At 44.4% G+C, this 24,325-nt stretch overlaps 1 protein-coding gene across 1 annotated transcript in view; it reads right to left on the bottom strand.

The window, feature by feature from the left end:
* CCDC178 (coiled-coil domain containing 178) overlaps positions 1–24,325 on the bottom strand; it is a 1,033,935-nt gene that overhangs the window by 800,131 nt on the left and 209,479 nt on the right. The window contains exon 10 of the mRNA XM_085605687.1: positions 13,192–13,345. Coding sequence (XP_085461813.1) covers positions 13,192–13,345 — 154 coding nt within the window. The remainder of the gene's footprint in view (positions 1–13,191; positions 13,346–24,325) is intronic.

Genomic DNA, 24,325 nt, shown 5'->3' with positions numbered 1-24,325 from the left:
CTGAGCACAGCCTCACTTGCAACTGAATAGTGAGTGCTCTGCACACAAAGGACCTATCACTTCCACATTGTCACTGCAGCCAGCTTGGAGCCAGGACAGGGGAGACAGGAAATTTCATTCACTCCAACATTCAGAGCGAGGATACCATAGTATAAAAATAGGACATCAGACATCAACTCTTGAGTTCATTCCTGGACCTGAGGAAGGCCTCTCAGAGGTCTGCCTGCTGCTGTGACCTACTGTGCACCCTGCAAGACTGCTTTGCTGTACCTTGAAGGACTGCTTCACTGCCTGGAGCCTGCCTTGAACCCCGAGACACCAGCTCTGCTGTTGAGCCCTGCATCTTCACTGAATCCAGGACTACTAGAGTGACTCCCTGGGCTAGTTTTCTGGCCTCCTGTTTAGAGCCACAGGAACAAAAAAGGCTCCCACCATCTTAAATCCACAGCTGGACTCAACCTGAGCGAATCCTTAACCTCCAAGTGGTGTCCCACCAGTCCTGGACCTTTAGTTGTGGTGCTAAAAGTGCTCAGATGGCCAAACCCCAAAATTGAGGTCAAAACCTGCTCTGAGAACCAGGAGGAGACCGGGACCAACCTGCTCGCCAATCCACCCAAGGTGCATCACCAGTCAGATTGACTTTGCGGCTTCTCCCACTACGTTCTTCACCACAGCAGCAAATTCTTTTTAGCGGTCCTTTACCTAAGGGGTATCCATCCTCATAGAACTACCTTCCGTTATAGCCCTCTGCCTCATCCCACTGGAGATTGTTGACTTCCAAAAAAAGAGACAAAGGGCCTGATTTAGATCTTGGCAGATGGGATACTCCATCACAAACGTGACGGATATCCCGTCCTCTGTATTACAACTGCATTATATCCTATGGCGCTTGTACTATTGCGGATGGGATATCCATCATGTTTTTTACAGAGTATCCCATCTGCCAAGATCTAAATGAGGCCCTCTGTCTGAACATACAAAATCTTCACTGCAGCTTTGACCCATAGCTCCTGGATGACAATGCTACCTCCTCACACACCGCCTGCAACTTTTCCCCCACTGAACTTTACCTTCTCAGAACATTTTTGTCAACATTTCTTATAAGTCTGAAGATCAGCGCTGACTGGCCCCAATCCACTTCTTGTATGCAAACCATCTCATTCGACAATATTTTTTTTACTTTGACCCGGTCTCGTGTGACTAGATATCCGTAGTTGGAGCTTGGATCTATTAAAAGCTAGTTTTTACTAAAAACTGCGGAAATTCATGACTCCGATTATACGGATTAGATTTTTGTCATTTAGGTGTCAAATAATGAATCAAAATGTACTCTATTTCCCTAAATTGGTGTGGGATTTTCTTGTGTTGTGCTTTCACTTTATTACTGTTTGTGTGATGCATTAATACTTTACACATTGCCTCTAAGTTAAGCCTGACAGCTTTTTGTGCCAAGCTACCCAGGGTTAGGCACAGGTTAAATTAGTGAATTTTTGTGGTTCACCCTGCAATTAACTGTGGCTGTTACTTGACCAGAGCTCACACCTCAGTCAACCAACAACCTAATTTCTCACATTGGTGTTCTACTGTCTGGATCAGGAACTGTGTTTGTGCAGTGCCACACAGTGATTTGTTAATTCAAAATCCCAGTTAAATAATTTGATACCAACTCGAGCATTGGCGTTTTTTCCCTTTTTGTCTACATTTAAGTACCCTACCCTCCTCTTTTCCATGGAGATGGAGCTGATCAATGCTGAAAAAGTCACTTGGCCTGGCTGCAAAGGTTCTGCAAGAAAATGGGGCTGAATGTGGGCAGGAAAGCTTCAAAAGTGGATGTTAAGATAGCCCTCCAGGCCTATGAGGAGGTTAAGAGGTTGCAGGCGGCAAAAGTGGAGGATGACCCTGAGGAGGACATGGACTTTAATGAGTATGAGGAACAGGATTTAGTGAGGGACCCTGAGCTGCAGGAAGAGCCCAAATACCACCCACAGAGAAACCAGGATACCCAAATAGAGCTGGGAGCAGTGAATCCTCCCCGTCACCAGAGGAATTAGAGGATAGGAGGAAGGAGAGAAAGCTCAAGTTGGAGCTGGCCAAATTGAAATTGGAGAAAAAGAAGGGCATTAGCTGAGAGAAAACTACTGTTGGAACATGAGATAAGCATGAGGGAGCTAGAGCTAAAAGCAAGGCAACCTACAAGACTCAACAGTGATGGTGGTAGTGTACCAACCATGTCTGCTGGAGAGGTGAGAGTCTGCATACTACAGGAGCTGGAGCGAAACTATGTGGTGGGAGGTGATATAGACAAATGGTTTGCTGTATGGGAAGTTGTGCTCAGTGTACACAAGGTCCTAGAGTAAAACTGAGGGGGAAGGGGTAGCTTGTGGAAACACATGCCCACAGTGGAGAGATATAAACTTCTTACAATAGAGGCAGAGGATCAGACAAAGTATCCACTCATGAAAGCCAGACTTGTTGCTAAATTTGAGCGGACCTCTGAGAGGTACCGTTAGAGGTTCAGGGACAGTCTCAAACTCCCAAACCAGTCCTGGGTGGACTTCTTAGATTGTGCCAGCAAGGCACAGAAGGGCTGGGTGAGGGGTAGCAAATTGGATGGTTTTACTGTCTTGTATAACCAAATCTTGAGGGAGTACATGCTCAATATTTATTTTACAGAGCTGCACCAACACCTAGTGGATAGCAGACTTACTGATTCCAGGAAGCTTGCAGAGGAGGCAGATGGCTTAGTGTCTAAGAAGGCGTCTGGAGGGGACTCCCAAAAGGGTGGTCAGGGTTCCAAATAGAAGCAAGAGGAGGCTGATAATAATAAAACTAAGGAGTTCTCTCAAGGCCTCCAAAACAGTTTGCAGGGGAAAGGGTCCTAATCTGGCCACCAGAAGAAAGATTTCATACACAAGAATACTGGAAAGTGTGTCCCTGAGTGCTACTAGTGCTAGCAGTATGGGCATCTCAAGGGAAATGGCAAATGCTCCAAGAGGGCAGCACCCCCCCCCCCCCCCATAGGTGGACAGTCACAGGGGTCAGCCATTGTAGCTCTTGGGGAGGAGATGGCCCCAGTTACTGTGGGGTAGACTATTGAGGTTACCCTAATGTCCCTGGTGACAAGGAGATGGTGCCCAAAGTCCACATGCCCTCCTATACCTCCAAGCGTAGGCAGTAGGTTATCATCGATTGGCAGAGGGTGGAGGATCTGAGGGACACAAGAGCAAGTATGACTACTATCTGGTGTCATCTGATGTACTCAAATCAATCCAATATCCAATACATTCTACCAGGTTGTAGTAGCTGACACCCGGGAGAGCCAATACTCTGTTGCTTTGGTTTCCTTTGAGTGGGGAGGTCTCAGGTCTTCTGAAAGAAGATGTGAGCCATGCAATGCCCATGGACTGCCTGTTGAGAAATGATCTGAAGGATATTTCCTGGAAGGAAGTGGAGCTCAGGTCACACCTGAAAATATTAGGTTTGGCTGAGTGGGTCCATGGAGGCCAGGTACATGGCTGCCCAGAAGGGGAGTCAAGAAGGCCTATAAGAATGGCCCAAACAGCTGGAAGAAAAGAGAAGGGCAAGGGATGGGGGAAACCAACCCCTGAATGTCACACTACACAGGTGGATGGGGTGCCGGAGGAGACTTCCTGGAGCCTATATTCCCTCTCTTGGTGACATGCTTGAGCTTGCTGGATGGCAAGTAGAAGGGGACCCAACAGAGAGGAAGTTATGCAAGGCACATCTAAGGAGTGTTCAGCCCTTGAGGGCCTGAGGTGACAAGCTGAAGCCCAGGCATATGGTGAAACTTTTGGTGATCACCTCATATATTGGGAGAATGGCCTCCTGTAAAGAGAGCCTAAGGCTTCTGAACATGGGGTAACTTGTGTAATGGTAGTTCCCCAATGTTACATGCCTTCCTACTGGGGCTGGCTGGCTTATGAGATACCCCTGGAAGGACATCTGGGGCATGACAAGACCTCTGTCAGGCTTGTCAGCCACACCTATTGGCGCCAGATGAAGGCAGCTTCTGGTGCATTTTGTAGGACTTGTCTCACCTGCCAGGCTAGTGGGAACACTGGAAAAAAGGTAAAGCCTCACCTGACTCCCATGCCTGTTGTTAGTACCCACTATGAGAGGATGGGCAATGCTATTGTAGGACACTTGGACCCCAAGACAGCCCTTAGGAAACAAGAGGTTTATCCTGATCTTGGTGGACTAAGCCACAAGGTACCCAGAGTCCATTCCGCTGAGGACCATAACTGCACCTGTAGTGGCCAGGGCTCTAATGGGGATTTTTATTTTTTTACTAGAGTGGGTTTCCTCAATGAACTGGTATCTGACAGGGGCACCAACTTCATGTCCACGTTCATGAAGACTATGTGGAAGGAGTATGGGGTTAGGTATACATTCTCCACACCTTACCATCCACAAAACAATGGGCTTGTTGAAAGGTTCAATAATAATTATGGGCCTGCCTGAGGTCATGAGGTGAAAGTTGGCTGGGCCCTATGAGGTGGTAGAGAAGAAGGGATAGTTCGCCTATCAGGTGAACCTCAAGACCACAGGAACCCCTTAAGGGTACTCCATTGCAATTGCCTCAAACCGCACTACTAGAGGCCTGAGGTCAACATGTTTCTGGTGACAGATGATGAGGAGGAGAAGGAGAGTGAACCTCTCCCTGATCTTCTATCATCCAAAGAGAAGGATGGATCAGTGGAGGGTATCTGCCTCTCCCCTACCCTGACCCCAAAGCAGCAGAGGGACTGTCACAAGTTACTGGAATGGTTTGCCTCCTTATTTTCTCTCACTTCTGGTCTTACACACCTGTGTACCCGTGACATGGACTGTCAAAAACAAAATGTGCAGGCTTTCCGATAAGGTGAGGGCCAGCATCAAAGCAGAAGTCTCTAAAATGTTGGAACTGGGGGTCATTGAGTGATCCAGTAGTCCCAGGTCCAGCCCAGTGGTGGTGGTACCAAAGGCGTCCCCACTGGGCACTGCCCTAGAACATACGTTTTTTGTTGACTGCAGGGGACTCAACTCAGTCACCAAGAATGTTGCACACCCTATCCTATGAGCTGATGAACTCATTGATAAGTTAGGGGCTGCCAAGTTCCAGAGCACTTTTGATTTATTTCAGGGTACTATCAGATTGCCTTGACTGAGGGGGCTAAAGAGAGGTCCCCCAGGAGGCCACATTCAATTCACAGTTATGACCTTTTGGACTAAAGAAAGCCCCTGCCACCTTTCAGGGGCTGGTGAACCAGATTTTAGTTGGGATGTTCGCCTTCAGTACTGCTTATTTAAATGACATAGCTGTCTTCAGCAGCACCTGATAGGACCACCTATTTCACCTGCAACTGGCAGGCCTGACTATCAAAGCCAGCAAGTGCCAGATAAGGCAGGGGTCTGTGGTGTACCTGGGATAGGGGTAAGGTGCTGCCCCTCTGGCCAAAAATAGAGACTATTCTTGCCTGGAAGCCCCCAAGAACTCCAATAGAAGTGAGAACATTCCTGGGCCTCACTGGATATTACAGGAGGTTTGTCAAGGGATATGGCACCATTTTTGCTTCCTTGACTGAGCTAACTTCCATGAAGCAGCCCAAGAAGGTGATCTGATTTCCAGCAGGGATAAATCACATTGCTGACTTTTGCCAAAGTGAAATAATTCAGTTTAACGCTAGGTCCTTAGACTCAATCAGATCAAACAGTTTATTCAATTATTTTGATATGATTGTCTATGAAGTGTCTCCACAAACAAGTCCCTGAAACAAAGTAAAAATAAAAATGCAAAATATTATCAATCCCACCATCTTTCAACACATATATCACAAAACTGAATCAAATCTTACATTCTTTTAAGGATGTCTCCATCCTTCCTGTCTTTTAAAAAACATGGGTGGTGATTAGGATAGCGGGCAGACTTTAGTCTGCTCGCCATCCTTGCGGTGCTGGGACCGGCCGCCGGACATGCGGCAGTCCCGCACTGCTAATTAAGATGTGACCGCCACCCACGCGATCGCATTCCGCATTTTTGACATTGTGGCGGGTGCTGCTTACAGCAGCACTCGCCGCAATGCTAAATTGCCATGTTGTGCATTCCCATGTTGTGCATGGGAATGGAGGGCCCCAAGTGCACCCCCCACCACTGCATCCCCCCTGGGGCCCGCAACGGGCCCCCATTGCTAATCCCCACCAGCCTTTCCATGGCGGCTTCGTCACCGTGGAAAGGCCTTTAAAACCCAGCATCCTAATATGGATGGCGGTGCCTGCTAGGCACCGCCACAATATTGAGGCCCAAGTCCGCCTGGCCGGCAATCGTAACGATTGCCGACCGGCAGAAAAGCGGCAGACGCACTTTGCATCTGCCGCAATACCCCCGTCATTATAATATGGCGGGGGTGAATCGGGTTGCCACGGCGGGCGGATCACCACCGCTGGGCCGGGGGTGGCGATCTGCCCGCCATCCTAATCACCCCCTTAGCTGCGCAATTAATTACTCATGCAATCGCCATGGGGTTTGTCTTCAAAAATCTAATTTTTGGCAATCATGCCCCATCTATATTTTTAAGTCTATATACTTCCATCGTTTCTTATATTTTACAAACAATTTCAGCCCAACTTAGTTCACATGCCTCTTAAGGACTAGGAGGACCAGAGTACCTAATAATCAGATTAATCATTCATTAAAATGACATCCTCCATAATTGACATAACCATTATGCATAACCAAGGATTAACAGAGTCTTGTGTGTAGTCCATGCAGAACCAAAAGATTCCTTTGAAGCCATGAGTTAACAAGCATTGGCACAGCCAATAGGTCTTGCCTTTGGAACGTGTTATTAGTTTTGTAGAATTTGATGCTTCTATAAGTAATATTTTGAAAATCTTATTCTAAATGGGAAACAAGCACCTAATTGTAGCAGTCGAATAGTGCTAACGCCAGCCCTGGCATTTCCTCCTTAAAGAAAGGGATGTGCTTGACATTGAAGTTGGGGGTGGTGTTGCTAACACCACTGACAGGGGAACAGAGGGTGCTCGGGCCCTCAGCCTCCTCTTCCTGTAGCTCAAGGGGCCGGAGATAATCCCTGAAATTGGTTATATCCGGGCGGCCTGGGGGAGGCATGAGAGAGGGAGAAAAGGAGCAAAAGGGGCGGGTGGGAAATGCAGGGTGAAGTTTAAGGGCTGGCAAGGTGAGGGGGAAGAGGAAGAAAGGGAGAAGGTAATTTGGTAAAGAAAGGGGATGGGGAAGAGTGTAAAAAAAGCAAAGGTTTTCAGAGACAGGCGGGATAGAGAAGGGACCGCATGGCACGAGATATTAAATAATGGTGAAAGGCACCAAATTGCTATAAATAACAGGGGGAGGCAGAGCCCCCTGATCAGAGGCTGTTCCTGCTTACATGGAAGTGCTAAGAAAGGGCTTGGAGCCGGAGGCGCTTCCTTCACAGCCTGAGACTGGCGCTTGTTTTTTTAACCCTTGCGTGGTTTTATGAAAATCGTTTGAACTTTTTAAAGGTTTCTAACTGTTTTGGGTTTGCTACTGTTGCAACTGCTTAGATTCTTTTTTTTAATCAATACTATTTAATAAAGTGATCCTATATCGTATATACTTCGCAGAAACGACGGTGCACAATTCTCCTGCACAAATACCAATGTATCTGGAAAGGCTCGGCTTTGTAGATAAAAATTCAGCGTAGGTTTTCCTACATGGCCGGGTTTGATTACAGTAAAAAAATATCGGGCTAAGCTGTGAAAATCTTATTGTTCTGTAGACAAAAAGAGTTGGATAAAGGCAGACTGGAAAACCTTGTGAAAAGTGAACATTGGGTACTTAGCCTGCCAAAAAATAAAAACAATGTGCACAAACTTTTCTAGAGCGCCTTGAAGACAGATCCATGTGTTAGGCATGGCCTAACACATGGATTGGGAGTGAGGGAGACCGTTTTAGTTTTATTCCCAGTAAGGGCCTGGCCCGTGTGTTGAGTCTGCCCTGCTGGGGGTGTTGGTCCTTAGCGCCGGGAGTGGTGGTGAGCAGGAAGAGGCACTTGTTTGTGCAGGGATGGAGCACTGCGAGAGCTGGCCGATGCCTCGGGAGATGTGGTCCGGGGTGCAGTGACTTCAGCAAGTTTGGAGTCAGTCGGGCTACTCCCTGCCACAGCCCACATTGTTCATACCCTTAAACAGAAAAAGTGCCGCACGACGGACATGGTTAAATTACATGAAGTGAACACGATGGGTGCAGAAGCACAGTAACAGGCAGTAACGGGTGGGACGCAGACGGCTTGTAGCCTGAGGCGCTTTCTTCACAACTCACACATACCTGCAAACAGAAGAATCGCATCACGGCAGACATGTTTAGATTAAAGGAAAGATTTAGATGGTCGTTGTTGCAGCAGCAGCCTGCATTCTTTTACCAACACGGCGGCCGCTGAGCTTCATGAAACATAAAGCGTGGCGGCCATAAAGCGGGCGATGCTGTGTATAAAAAAAACATACATAAATGAAGGTTGGGAGTGGGTGGGGTCTGCTTTTGAGGCAAGCCAAGACAAGCGCAGCCGCGAAAGTGAAAGTGACTGCGCTCTGTTTAATTACCCACAATGAGGAATGCAGCTGGTACCCTGCACGCCGCTGCTCGCTCCCGACAGCTGGAGGCCGTGGGAGTGAACATTTACAGAAAAGATGGGACATGCACCCGCCTTTGTGCAATTGCGTGCTTTCATTTTTGAAAGCCACACGCAAAGGCCAATAGAATGTGTGGAAGTTGAAAAACCACACAGACAAGTTTGGAGAAAGTCTGGAGTGATTCCAAGAGACCTCCCCAAAGGGCAGCGCATGTGCGGAACGCTAGGCTCGACCTAAAAATGACCATTCATGCACTAAACAGCAAAAGAAGGAGTGACACCACTTCTACCTACATCTGGTGACATGCATACACCTAAGTGACGCAAGTGACTACTGATAAATTACCAGTTGTGTCCCAAAATGACTCATGGGGATGTTTTAACACCAAGGAGTACAAGACCCTAAACCACTTTTACCTCTAAGTCCAGTCACCAGCCTTTTCTATATATATTTACACACATCCACCAGGGCACAACCTCTGGTAAACTCGACTCACTGCAACTGTAAAAAATATTACGAACCGGTATGTCACCTCTCTATCACTGTTCCATAAGCACCTGCAGGAGGAGCCGCTGATTTTAATTTGCTGCCTTCAACGCAAGGGATCACCCAAAGTAGAATCATCTCTCCACCTCGGCTAAATAGCCTTTGCTGCCCCAGAGTGAGCAGCCCGTACTTGTTTTCAGGCTTGCAAGACCGGAGTCGCTGTAAATCAGGTTCTCTCTAAGTGTGAGTTCGGTATAAATTGCCGCTGCTGCCGCCAAATGAGTTGAGCAAGATCAAAATCCTTACGAGGGCACGCTGAACCAGATGCCATGATCTGTGCTCGAACCACTTCCGCCATCTTAGAGTTCATTTTTATGCTTGAAAACTCTACATCGATTACCCCACAAATCGTACAAATGAAAGCTGGGGGTCGCGTAATTAACCTCTTGATCTGTAATCCTCTATCAAGTACAGAGGGAAGCTTATACCTAAGCTTCTACTCTTACTACAGGGTGGTGTATTTGCTGTGTACTGATGGGTGGCTGAAATAGAACCGCATGAACGAGCACCGGCCCGGGAGTCACCATCTTTGAATATCTACAGTCCCTGAATCCTGCCAAAGAAATACAATACATAGTCGCTTGCCGGCTCACTGGTTTCATCGATCCAGTAGACCCTTCCCCACAGAAAGGTCTTGGGGGTGGTCTATACCTTACTCATGCTCCAATGTATCAGGCAGCTGCCCTAAGTGTGTTGTTGGTGATAACTATGAATAGCATGTGGGTCAATTAATAAAAATTACATTTCCTATAATCATAAAACAACTTATCAAAAGCAGTAGTCCCATAACAGAAAATTGATACAAATTCAACACCTGTAAGGTGCATTACACTCATTTGCACCTTTCCGAGTCAATATTTCTTAATTTAATATAATAATGGTTTCATTATATCACAGCATTTTGTATGTCTCAATACCCATAACCACCTCTCATCTTATCAAGTAAACAATCCTTCTGTATGTTATATTATATCATATAAAAGACCAGACTTTGTCAAGATCATTCCGGCCATTGAGTAGTTATGTTGAATTTTTCTATCATTCTTGTTTCTGTTCTGCCAAAACGGATGTGATGGATCCACCTCTGCGGTTGCTTGTGCAACAAAATTGATTGTGCAAACATGATCATTTTCCGAACCATTCATACAGAAGGATGTGATGTAATGATACCATTATTATATATAATAAAGAGGTATCGACTGGAAATTTGATGGGTGTTAGACCCGGCCTTGTGGCATGGCCATCCCTGACCCCGGGCCACACCCCCTGACCCGTACACCTCGTTCAGTCCCCAGTACACGGCCTAGCCGGTCCTGCCCACCAGGACCCACACACACACCCAACCCCGACTTCCCTGTCCGTGCCCTCCATCTTCCCAGTACCACCGGGCCCGCGTGCCCACTTCCTGCACCTACGATGGCCGCACGGCCCCAGCACAACACCGGCCTAGAGGCGCCACCCCTGCTGGGGAACATCGCACTCCCATAGAGTGAGAGAGGGAGGAGCAGTTTCCATCACACCTCTGACCTCCCCTCGGGAGATGGGTTTCGATCGGCCCTCTGGCCTCCCTGAGGGCTGGCTCCATGCCTGCTGGGCGTCTGGGACTCCTCCCGACCTGACCCTGAAAGGATCAAAGGACGACATGGCAGGAAGCTCCAACGAGCGACCCCCAGGTGCCAAGACCCCTGCCTACACAGACTACGGACATCAAAGAGGAGCTGACCTATATCAAGGGGTGCTCTGGGGCTATCTGGAGATTCGACCCTGGAACGACGAGAGCCCTGCTGACGTGTTTGCGGCTCCCTTGCAACCTGGGAACACCTGAGCCCTGCTGAGAGACTCGCGGCTCCCCTGAAGATCGTAAGACCTCCGAACTTGTGCTTGAGCCCTGCTGAGTGACTCGCGGCTCCCCTGAAGATTGTAAGACCTCCGAACTTGTGCTTGAGCCCTGCTGAGTGACTCGCGGCTCCCCTGAAGATCGTAAGACCTCCGAACTTGTGCTTGAGCCCTGCTGAGTGACTCGCGGCTCCCCTGAAGATCGTAAGACCTCCGAACTTGTGCTTGAGCCCTGCTGAGTGACTCGCGGCTCCCCTGAAGATCGTAAGACCTCCGAACTTGTGCGTGAGCCCTGCTGAGTGACTCGCGGCTCCCCTGAAGATCGTAAGACCTCCGAACTTGTGCTTGAGCTCTGCTGAGTGACTCGTGGCTCCGAACGACCCCCTCGGTCCGGCTGGACCGCAGCATATCCCCCCGGCTCGAGGATTGTGAGCTGTGCGTTGGGTACGCACCTGCATTTGATCCGGATCCCCAAAGACTGTCCCGCTACCCCCTTTTCCCTACCGAGACTCTTTGAGCCCGTGCTCTATTTGTACATATCCATCTTGGTGATCATAAAGATCCGACGTCGCTGAGTAGATAAAAGATCTGTTCCCAAGAACCTACTGTGTGGTGTCTCTTTATCGTGCGGTGCCGTGTGTACGATCCTAGATACAAGACTCTTCCCCTGAGGAGTCTCCCGCCAGTGCACATTACCCCGAGGGTGGGTCTCAAGGTGGTCAGGTGACCTCCCTGTCTCTCCTGGGATTGCCTTCTAACAATGGGGAAAGAGTGTTTTGGGAGCTGAGGTAGATTTACTTTTTTTTTAAAAGTTTTGTGAAGATTCGTCAAAAGGCATTAAAGTTATTAGCAAACCAAAAAAAGATCTTCCTATGGAAAGTCTGACTTAACTATAACTACACAGTGGAAACGTCATAAAATGTAGTGGTATAAAAAGCCATATTTCACCAGGAACTATGAAATATGGGAAATATTTTGTGGCTCCCTGTAAAATATCATCATAATGACAGCAAACAAATTGCGCTGCTTTACCATTGTCAGGGCGATTCGTAATATGTGGAAAGTTTATCTATATTATTCAGCTACATTCTTCTGAAACCTGCAACTTATGAGACAAATATGGTAAATCCATAATCACTGGGTAAAGGTTGCACAGATTTGGTAATAGAATTTCAACTAATACATCTACCCATCCAACCAAAACAATGCATATATATATTTTTTTAAACCTGTTTAGTAAACATATTTGGTTAATGTGCATAATTGGTAGTAAAATTGACATTTTAGCCACCCCTTAAAATGTCTCTGGGGGTCGACTGTGGACTGATCGTCCACCTTTATGGGCATTCTCTTTCTTGCACACTGACATCAAATGATTTTATCCGGCAAGCGCAATGAACTGAGATGATGCCCAATGGAAAACTGGTGTGTACAGAAGAAGCACAGTGACGTCCCTTCCTGTCTTCTGTAGACAATCAAACTTTAGTGTTACCAATTAGGATCTTTTCAATATGTAGTGTAAATCTTAGGAGCCAGCTGCGAAACACTGAGTTCATGATTGGGCATCTGCTGCTACACATTAGAAGACATGGATTACACCTGCCATGACAACTCATAAGGTGAAAATAGATAAATTGCTGTACGAAGAGCACTAGACCCAAGAAAATGTAAATGCACCTTCAGTTAAAACTGTGCATCCATCTGTCAACTCATCTGTGACGTGCCAGATGGATGCAAAGGAAAAGATCACATTGCTTTCAGCACATGACACTGTGCTAAAGAAATGTCAAGAGTTTGTAAAAATATAACACTGAGTTATTTAAGTATTTATTTTTGATCCGGAGTATTGGATAAAACCAGCTATGGCAACACATTTGTGGTGATGGCTTGCACAGTTATGTCAGGACTTTTAAGACTGAATTATTTTAGAAGCAAATGATTCAGTCAGATTAATTCCATTTGAATGGAGAGAACCTTGAAAACATTTCTAGAAACGAAAACTTAATGTTATCAAGCTAGTTCGAAAACAAATATCAGAGTTGTGTGCACATTTGTCATTTCTCTCACATAATTATATACAAACATGTAGGCCCCAATGCTTTAGTGAAAGTGATATGATGGGGATTGTATGTGACTCTGGGCAAAAAGCACACCTAAAGAAAACCGGATTGTTTAAATACTTACCTTGCCTTTCCAAAATAGTTCTTTCTCCTCTTTCTCAGACTTTTGTGATAGCAGATCTTCAAACATTTTTTCAGTGTCCTCGAGCTGTCTCTCAGTCTCTGACAGAGTTAAACATTTTTTAATATAGAGTTCATCATACTGGATGATGTCATTCCTTTAGGAAAAGTAACATTGATATTATTAAAAACAGAGAAAACAGAGAAAATTATTCTTATTATATAGCTCTATTAATATAATACACAAAACATATAAACATTCATTTGAAATGCTTAAAAGTCAAATTAATATACACACATATAAACAATTTAGACAGAGCAGTAAGGCAGGGGATATGCACATGCCAAGGGTGATAAGTTTTCTATAGCCATAGTTCGGCACTCACTCTTCTGATATTCAGCAATGCAAACATGAGAATGAATTTCAACACATTAAGGAATATGCACACCTTGGAAATCAGATGCAGTTTAAATGTCCATAGTTTAAGGTGAATGTAACAGGTTAAATGTAGGGAGGGGAGACTGCCAGTTCCAACTACAACAGACCCTGTTCATTTCTTGGTAAACTGAGGAAGACTTGAGGTTACACAAAACCAGTAAAGACACACACTCTTATTGTGCCTGTGGTACACAGGAAGTAAAGGAAGCAGGGGCTTCTTCACCGCTAAGGCGGAGGAGCGCCCCCTAATGCTTTTCAGCAGTGCGAAAAAGGAAAAATAAAATGATAATAATCAGATGTTATCATTTTATTTTTCTCTGCTGAAGCAAGTTTTGGGGCAGGACGAGGCTTGGCTGTTGTCGCAGCCAGTAGTGGGAGGAGTGGTGAGCACACTTAAGTGCACATGATGGTTTGGGTGGAAAGGAAGATGGCGAATTGACTCCACCATGAGTAGCGGCGCTCACTGAGAGCTCCTGAAAACTTACGGGGAAAACGTTTGCAACACCGCTTTGTTAATGGGGAGTGAGCGGAGAGAATACTTTTAAACACAATGATAAAATGAAGGGAAAAAAACTCACTCTAATGTTACGGCTGGGTGCCAGACAATTGTTTCTCTGTGGTGATACTCGGAGCTGTATTCACCGTTGCTGTGGACGAAGAGGACAAAGCGGTCAGCGTTGCTCTGTTTTCGGCTTGTCCGGTCTACCTGCTCACTTTCTCCTGGCTTCCTCAGCTCGCCAGTCTATGGCCCCTCCGAAGGTGAATGTTTCATGGACTGGACGGGTAACTCGGAACTCTGTGGCGGTCTCAGCCTCTTTCAGTACTAATGATAAAACTGCTATGGAGATGATTGACGGAGCCAAGAAGAATCTGCCGTGGGTGGGCAGACCGGTGATGAAATTACTTCAATCAGGGAAGGCTGCAGACTTCCTTGCTGCCGCTCCTGAAGCCGCCATGGCAGAGATCGTCATGGAAGCAGTACAATGAGAACTCAGCAGTTCCCCTGGGGCAATGCGCGAGATAGCTAAGGTGGATGAGATGACCGTTTCAGGAGAGATGGCGGCTACGCACCTGGATGTTTTGAATAGCCATCAAGCTCACTTGTTAAATTCTGAGGTGAGTCAGGACACTCTAATTTCTGGTTCTGGTTCCACTGTTATGTTAAAAACAACAACAGACAACACAGTAATGCAGCTAGCAGACCAGTTAACAGACCAGACATTAGCACTGGCAGACTTTACCTTAACTGTCTCTGTTGTAAATGCACGAGATCTCACGCAAAATTATCCCGCTACCAGTAAATAGCTCACCAATTGAAATAATAAACATTGAAACGGTGACAAGTGAGATGATAAACAGCAAACAGGGGAAGTTTCTACAGCGGGCTCTGCTAAACAGAGTAGTGAGCAGGCTGAACATATTGAGCTGCAAACTGATATCTTATCTATGTCTATTCTTTCTATGAATATTGTGTATACACCTACAAATGTCGATGATACTACTGGCTACTCACCTGAGGAGACTGACAATTCTAAATCTGCTAAAAAAAAAAGACGTAATCTTAAAGTAACTAATCAAACTAGAATTGGTAGGAAAGCTATTGAGCCTAACAGCAACTTATTTCAAAAGCAAGTGGGCATGGTGACAACAATACAATCTAAACCCAAACTAAATGATCAAAGCAGCCCTCTACGTAAATGGGTAACTTCAAAGGGGGAAGTTAAAGCTATTGTTTCACGACTCTCTGGCTCTGGTCTAGAACAAAACTCAGCAGCAGCAGTCTGTTCAAAGACTTTCTCTTCTCAGCCTACAAAGGCACAGCTTTGTAACAACCTTTCTTATGCTCCTGAGCCAACACAGTTAATAAAGGAGGTCTCTTCGATAACAAACGTCCCGATAACTACAACCGCAACGGGAGCGGGAGAGATATCAGTATCAGCATCAGCATCAGAACCTTCTCTTGCTTCTATTATGCAGGTGTTAACAGCATACAGATCTGAGGCGCATGACCATTACACACAATTAAGGGCAGATAATGCTATGCTCCAACAGTCATTGGTCACAGTAACCGGAAAGGTGTCTGAACTCATAGAGGAGGTGATGACGTTACAGCAACGACTGTCTGATAACGAAGAAGCGGTGTCTCACTCTACTAACCTACTTCGGGATCCTGATGTCAAACTTAACGACCTACAAGGAAAGTTGGAAGATTTGGAAAATCGGCAACCTAGGAATAACCTGAGAATATTTGGGATTCCAGATGGCAGCGAAGGTTCTGATCCACGTGCATTCATTGTCCAAATATTTCAGAAAGCTTTTCCAGATCTGGCAGACTGGGATTGGGACTCTAAAATTCAGCGAGCTCATCGACGGCCAATTTTGATTAATCAAGCTAACCAGTCTGTCTTGCGCCGACCACGACCAATCCTTATCTATGTAGGCAACTTCTTACTGTGTCAGGCTATCGCTATTAAAGCCCGGCCTACGACATCAGTGACAGTGGAGTCTTTTTCCATTATTGTTAGATCTGATCTATGCAAAATTACAATGGATGGAGGATGCAACAACTTATTGACTTCTGGAAAGCACTTGGTGCTTTGGTTTACTTACAGGAGCCGGCTCGACTGAAAGTTATTAAGGACGGTAACTCGCATATCTGCTATTCGGATCAGGAGGCAAAACTGGTGCTCACTAAATTACAGCAGAACTCAAATAAGTAGAGGGATTGGATAACACAATCTACTTTCCGGCCAAGGACTATCTGGACATCGGGCTACTTAGCATGTTGGTTTGATTTTGGAGCAATAAGGGGCAATGTTCCTCTGTTTATTTCCTCTTATTTTCTCTCTTCTTTTTTTCTTCAGAATTTTGTCGATGGTTTTTCCTTAAAATGATCAACTAAATATGGTTAAATAAGTTGGGAGATTCTTGGGGAGCGTCGCAACCTGTAGCTGTCTTAGATCGACAGCTTGTTAGTGGAGGGTGATTCCTTTTCTAGAACACTGGGTGGGAGGACTGGGACTGTGTTTTGGGGTGGTGGTGGGGGGTGACTACCAATTGAACAACACTGAAGCATACTTTTATTGGGGAGGTAAAAAACAGGGGGTACAAATTGCATTTGAAATGAAAATGGAGATAAATTACAATACTTTAAGGCTTAAAAATATGGAGCCTAATCTTCTTTTGTTGATTAACTATTATGGGATAAGTCCGACATACTATATGATGTGTCATGGGGGTAATTAGATGTATCAGCTGGAATGTAGCAGGGCTAAACTCTCCAACGACAATTGGTAAAGGAAGAGCTCAAGATATATAAACCACATTTGGTAATTTTGATAGAGACCCATTTGATTTATAAGGATAGGGGCCTATTTAAACAGGTGGGGTTTGAGTTGATGGAGTGTACTTCACAGGGAGCAGCCATTAGAGGGGTTGCGATTCTCAATCATAACTGTTTTACTTGTAAAATTATTAAGAAAACTTCAGACCCAGGTGGCAGATGGGTCATCATTCAACTTGATATTTATAATAAAAAACTAGTCCTCTGTGCACTACATGGCCCAAACTTGGATGATCCTACCCTTTTTAACAAATTAATGTTGGAGCTACTAGACTGGCAGGGTGAAATAATTATTATGGGGTACTTTAATTGCACTTTAAATTACAAGATGGACTCGACAAATCGAGTCGCATCTCCGAGGATGTGTAGGGTCCGTAAATCAATTTACGATTTGGTGCAGCTCCATGGGCTATTAGATCTATGGCGGACAGTATATCCTGCTCTACCAGAATTTACGTATTACTCTAGGCCAGACCAACACTATTCAAGAATCGACTTAATGCACAAATAGAGGTCTGCCCGTGGATAACATCTGATCATAATTTGTTATTGACTTGTATTCAGCTCTCAGCTGAGGTTAAGAACAGCAGACTATTCTCATTTTCAAGGCATTTGTTAACTGACCCTCAATTTATTACTCATACTCAAAGAGCTCTTACTGAAATTCTGCAAATTAATACTGAACCTGCCTCTGCTTTTGCGTATTGGATGCAATGAAGGCTTTTTTACGGGGGACCACTCAGCAATATGTTTATCAATCAAATAAAACCCAACAAAAAAACTGGACGAAGCTTGTGATACACTTAAAAAGTTAGAATTAGCTCATGCGGCGGAACTTATGTCAAGTGGACTGAACAGCGTATCTATATATTCTTCTCCAATAAATACACGGTTACTATTGACACGGCAGTTCAAGGAGAAGAGCGCAGCTGCTTACAATAAAACTCGCTCTACCCAATATGAATATGGAGATCAGGTTGGGAGGATTTTAGCTTATCAAATTGCGAAAACAAAGCTCAAACACGCATCGACTCAATTAGGGGTGGAGACGGTTTGATATATAAGACTACGTAATCAATTTTGAAACAGTTTGCTCAATTTTATACGAAGCTTTACACTAAGACCAATGATGTGGATGAAGCTCTAGCTGTGAAATATTTACAATTTGAAGACTCTCAAATTCTAAACTTAGAGGCAGCAGATTTTCTTCAACAAGATATTACTGCGGAAGAAATCTCAACGGCCATAGCAGCGTTGCCTTCAGGTAAGGCTGCAGACGACGACGCCATACAAATGGAATTTTACAAAACATTTAAAAACACTATTCTTCCAATATTGTGTGTAGTTATAGACCAGATTGGGTAACATATGGAAGCCTCTAAATCTCGGGATATGACTAATATCGTTTTCTTTCTTAAAAAAGGGAAGGCTACGGATGATTGCGGGTCTTATCGCCCAATATCTCTCATTAATTCAGACGCTAAAATCTTTGCCAAAGTATTGGCTAACCGTCTAGCTCCCTATACGCCTGGGCTCGTGTCTGAACACCAACACTGCTTCATACCCGGTAGGGATACTACTGCTCATGTCAATACAGCTATTACAGCTTTCAATATTGCTAACAAGACATCTCTTAATTTAGGGATGATCTTGTTAGATGCTGAAAAATTATTTGATCGGGTGGCATGGGATGTGTTATGGAAGGTATTGGGCAATAATGGGTTACTAGCTCGGTTTTTAAAGTGGATTTGTGCTTTATATACTAGTCCGCAGGCTAAACTTATATATAGCAATTTGTATTCAGCACCATTCATGATACAGCGAGGCACCAGGCAGGGGTGTCCGCTCTCCCCGCTGTTATTTGCTTTATATATAGAGCCGTTTATCAAAGCATTAAATCAAAATATTTATATCATCCCGTTTAGAAACAGGAATTGTCAACTTAAAGCAATAGCATATGCAGACGATATTGCTGTTTTTACTTCTGATCCAGCAACAGCACTGAGTATCATTCATGAGGAAGCAAAAGATTTTGGTTGGATCTCAGGATATAAATTAAATCCGCATAAAGCACAAGTCCTTCATAATTTGAATTCGACAATATCCATGATCGGTGGTTGCACAGTGGCAACGTACTTGGGGGTTTGGATCTCTACTAGTGTCGAGCATATATGCAGACTCAACTATGAAACGCTACTTCAATCAACTAGTAAAAAACATAAGCAATAGAATAATCTTCCTGTAACTATTATTGGTAGATCTGACATAATTAAAATGACAATTTTGCCTAAATTTTTGTTTTTGTTTCGGGCTATCCCTATATGGGTCCCTAATTACTTTTTTCAAAAATTAGATGAAGTATTTAGTAGCTTCATCTGGGGTTATAAGCAAGCACGTCGTGCTATACGTTACCTCAAATTCCCTCATAAGTTGGGAGGTGGCAACTTCCTGATTTTAAACTTTAATTTTGGGCATCATTTACCAGTCGTTTACAGAGTCTACTAACCGACAAATCGCCATACTATGGTCTTGTAGTAGCACTTGGTACAGATTGCCAAATGTTCCTTTTTAGGATTAATGATCCTAATTATTACAAGAGAGTCCGTTTTAAGACTACCAGAGATAATGTGCGCATATTGTACGAGATACTTGATTACTCTTCGCTTACTGTCAAAGATCTTACAAAGCATGAACATTTTAAATTATGGAATAATCCATCTCTCCCAAGCATATTCCACGATCACACTGCTAATAGATGGGCAAAGTCTGGAATTGAAAGATTGGGTCAGTTGTATGATCATAATGGCTTTTCTACCTTCTCAGCATTACAGTCTTCCTACGGTCTCGCACACCAGTTATTTTATAAATATTTACAAATCAGAGACTACTTTTTGAAACAGCAGTTATTGCAACTTCCACACTCACATGAATTATTGAAGTACTTACTGAATCTCTCGTTTAAAGCTAGAATAAGAACATTATACATACAGCTTTGTAATTCAAGAAGCAGTGATACTAGCCATCTTGCTAACAAATGGAGTCAAATACTTGGTACAACTATAGATGTATCTGAGATAGTTATGGCTCTGGATACACTAAATAATTCCACTCACTCTATCAATCTAAAACTGCAACAATTCCGCACAATTAGCCTGTTATATTATACCCTTGAGAGAATCAGTAAATAGCAACATCAACCACAGGGACCTGTCAGGGTTGGGGAAGATAGAATGTGTTGTTCTAAGTGCGGTCAACGTGCTGCAGATATTTTGCATATGTTTTATACTTGTCCAATGTTGTCTGACTACTGGAGGAAAGTTTTCAGATATACTGGACAATTCTAGGATTTAATTTAGTTTTTACTGCTAAAGAGATAATGCTAGAATTTAAAGCATGTGAAAATGTTGGTATCAGGAGCTTTATATCTAATGTTTGAGTTGCTGCTCGCTTATGTATAGCGAGAGAATGGTTTTCGCCTAAATCTCCTACTTTTTTTGAATGGACGGATCTCACAAAGATATCTACGAAAGAGAACGAGCATTAGCCAAGACTAGAACTATAAGGTTAATGCAAACTTTTTCTTTAATTTGGAAATATTCAGTGAATTAGGGGGGCTCCTTATATATAGATATGTGCATATAAGTGTCTATTTACTCATGGAATAAGCTTATCTGTTAATAATGTTAGTGTCTATTACTATCTTTCTTTTTATGAATCAATATTTTCTTATTTTTTTGTGTACCCTCTGTTGAAAAATAAAAAATTACAAAATATGAAAAAAATACAAAGTGCGCATGATGGTTTGGCCAGCCAGTCATACACACTTAGCATTGCACAGCCTGGGTGGAGCACATGCACAGGCCCACGCTCCCTGTCTAGGTGCGGAACCTCGGCACTCAGACCAATCATGATGCTACAGTCATGCTGGTGACAGAAGCCTCGTGATAATGGGAGCCTGTGTGCTTCTGGTTCACAGAAGGAGAGGACAGAGGAGAGGCAGCGGCCAGCCAGCCGGCAGGCCGGCAGATAGGTGTCTGTTTTTTTTTTTTAACCCCCACCCTCTCCTAGTTCACCACTACTTCCCAGGAGCAGCCACCACTGGTCATGTGGTTTGTTGGTACCTTAGCAATGACAGAATGGAGTAACTTTCCAAAGTCTTTTGATTCCACCAGCCATTGCGGACCACGAGGCCCAGTGATAGGCACAGTATTGTGTGAATACCATAATATGCTCATCCATGTACCCTGCAGGCATAGTAGGTCTTGCATGAAACTTTCAATCCAAATAGATGTCAACCTTTCATGTTTCTTGCCCCTGCGTATAATAGTACCTGGTCAGTGTTTCTAGTGTTCTAATATAACCGAGACATTACAGATTGCCTGTGGAAAACTCAAAATAAATAGAGCATAAAAAAATATATTAGTATAACTTCTGCATAAATTCCAAATTAGGTTCAGTAGGGTTCAGAGTGGTTTATTAGAGAAATTACAGCATTTAAAACAAGCTTTGCCAACGCAAATATGTGTCCCTTTTTCATATAGGAAGTGTTGTGTATAAGTTAGGCAGATTTTCTGGTGTTACCCCTAGTTATCCGAGAAAGACAATTTCATAATGAATTAACATATTGTTCTACAGCAATATGAAAGCCATGAGCAGGACCATCTACTCAATGGACTGCATTGGCAGACCTAAATTGTATACACCCAGATGGAAGAGTATTATAAAAAATAATTTGAAGCTGATCGTTGTATTCTTGTTATGGAAGTTTAAAGGCATACAAAACAAAACATTGTGCAGAATATGTTTTGACAAGGAGCCATTGTTCTCATTAATCTTTTAAAAAGCATATGTGCATGCAAGTCATTACTTTGTGAGAAAAAACACCGTAAATCTAACACAATGTTATCATGACAGCAAAATGAAAGTCATGCGTACTTAGCATGTTCTCCACCCAGCTGTATTGTACAGCCTGGGTGGAGAACATGTGCAGACCCACTCCCTGCATTCAGACCACTCATGATGCTGCTGTCATGTGACAGCAGTGTTATGATTGTCTAGGGGGCAAAACCACCAGTGGGGTTACCAGCGTGAAAGACGGGCCGAGCTCCGCTGAGGCACACGAGCCCCGCCACTCCAGGCTCCAGTGCCGGCCGGGCTTGGCTCCTCCCCCTGACTGGGACCACAACGACCAGCAGCCCCGCAGCCTCCAGACAGGCGACGCTGCCGTCAGCGAAATCTTAGTGCGCCAGGAGGCGCTATAAAGCAGTGATTGGTCCCTCGTCCCGTGAGGACGCGCACGGGACGCGCCGGGAGAAGCCCGGGACAAAGCCGGGACCGTCTGAGGCCGTCAGGGGCCGGAGGAGGCTGGGCTGAGCCAGCTCTCTGTCTCGTGCCGTTTTACCACCCGTAACTGTATGCATTCACGATTTCTATTTAACCCGCCTGCATTCTCCCCAGGAAGCAACTCTGTGAGTACCCCTCGGCTTACATTTTTCCTGTTTTAACTGGACTGGTTACATATTTGAGTTTTCATCGTAACATATCTACTGAAATAATCATGGAGACGCGTTTGTGCTCTGCGGGGATACTGGACGCTTACCTTCTTCGGGCCGACTCACTAATAAATAAAGAGATACACCTTATAGAGCGTAGACTCTGAATCGACCCTTCCCAACAGTCCCCGCCCAGACATTCTGCTCAAAGTACCCTCTCTTCCCTCACCAAAACACCTTCTCTCAGTTCTCCTTTTACACCTGCGATTCTTACCACACAAACTCAATCTGGTATTATTGATCCTCACCCCCACCTTGCTGTTCCCAGTATGAAGGGTCCACAAACTCGGGGGAAAGCTAAGCACCCACAAGATATGGCTATAGGGGTCACACAGAAGAACAGTAGGGCAATTAAACAACGCAAAAATTCCATAAAACCGAAAATGCATACTCTAGGCACTCAAACAGACCAAGGGCAATTTCTTTTTACTGCCCATTCCATTCTCAACGTAACTCCATCTGATACTAATTTACAACTCAAAGTTAATCATTTAACAGAAGAAATAAAAATCATCCTTGACCAAAAACTCGAGGCTATGGCTCTTAGCCTTCTCACTAAGTTGAATGAATCACTCAGGTCCTTCGAGCTCAAGATAAATCAAATATTAGAAGCCATTAATACCTGACGGTCTTTTGACTTCCGTCATTCACACTACTCACCTGACTGACCTCTCCCGCCAACCGGAGGAACGTACTTGCTTACCGCATATCGAAACTCCACAACAATCTAACAAACTTCCCCCCGATAGGAGTACGACAGATAAGAATTTACCCACGACACATGTCCAACTAAAGAAAGCTCACTTAAAAAGTTTCACCAACATTTCTATTACAAATTCTCATTCAAACTTAGACTGTCCAAATCTGCCGCCTGCCACTTGTCCTTATATCGTAGTTCTAACAGGTGTTCCCCCTTTAGTCCAAGGAGTGACAGAATCCTGGTCCTCTCTGCGAAACAAAGCGGTGGATTGGCTAGTCAAACACAGACATTTCAACGTGCTTAATACCAATCAAATAATTATGGTACGGAGAGTCGCCTGGATCGGCCCTTCACAAAAAAACATCCAGGGAGACTGTATCATTGTCAACTTTAGTACCCCTAGAGCTGCTTGTTCCATCTTGCCACAAAGGGAAGACCTCTCTCCTCATACAACTGCAATTTTCTCTGTTCCACTTGGTTTTTTCTATCGCCCGCATACCCACCCACCTAAAAAATCAAATGGCTCCATTTTAACGCAAAATAGATTTGATTCCTTGTCACTAATAGAGGAAGTAGATTGACTATCCACGACCTCAAAGCTCTCTAATATTCCAAAATCCGCGTTAGTAATCAATAATAAACTACGCCACCTAACCACCACATCTGAAAGAGAGTCCTCACCATTGACCAATTCTTCATCTTCACCCCCTTTTCAACTTCCCCCACCTTTTACACTCCCACAAGTTATCCCACATCTCTATTCAAATCCCACAGAAACTCAAACAAATCTATTAACCACAATCCATTTAGACTCAAAACTGATTCCCATTCCTGAAGATTCTCTCCCTGAATATAAAACTCATCCACCTACTCCATCAAAGAGTCCAGAAAAATTTCCTGCCCTCTATCCAGTAAGTGTAATCTATTGGAACGTCGCAGGCCTTCACTCAAAATTTCATCATGAGGGTTGGCTAGCATTTGTAAGGCGGCACGACATCCTCTGCCTGCAGGAAACTTGGGCACTTTCTCCTATTTATCTAAATGGCTACAGGACTTTTTTTTCTCCCGCGCTTCCTTCACTCTCAGGACGGGCTAAGGGAGGTT

Source organism: Triturus cristatus, chromosome 5_1, assembly GCF_964204655.1.
Source record: "Triturus cristatus chromosome 5_1, aTriCri1.1, whole genome shotgun sequence".
Taxonomy (NCBI): domain Eukaryota; kingdom Metazoa; phylum Chordata; class Amphibia; order Caudata; family Salamandridae; genus Triturus; species Triturus cristatus.
The sequence above is the reverse complement of the archived record's forward strand: the minus strand, read 5'-3'. Positions and strand labels throughout refer to the sequence as shown.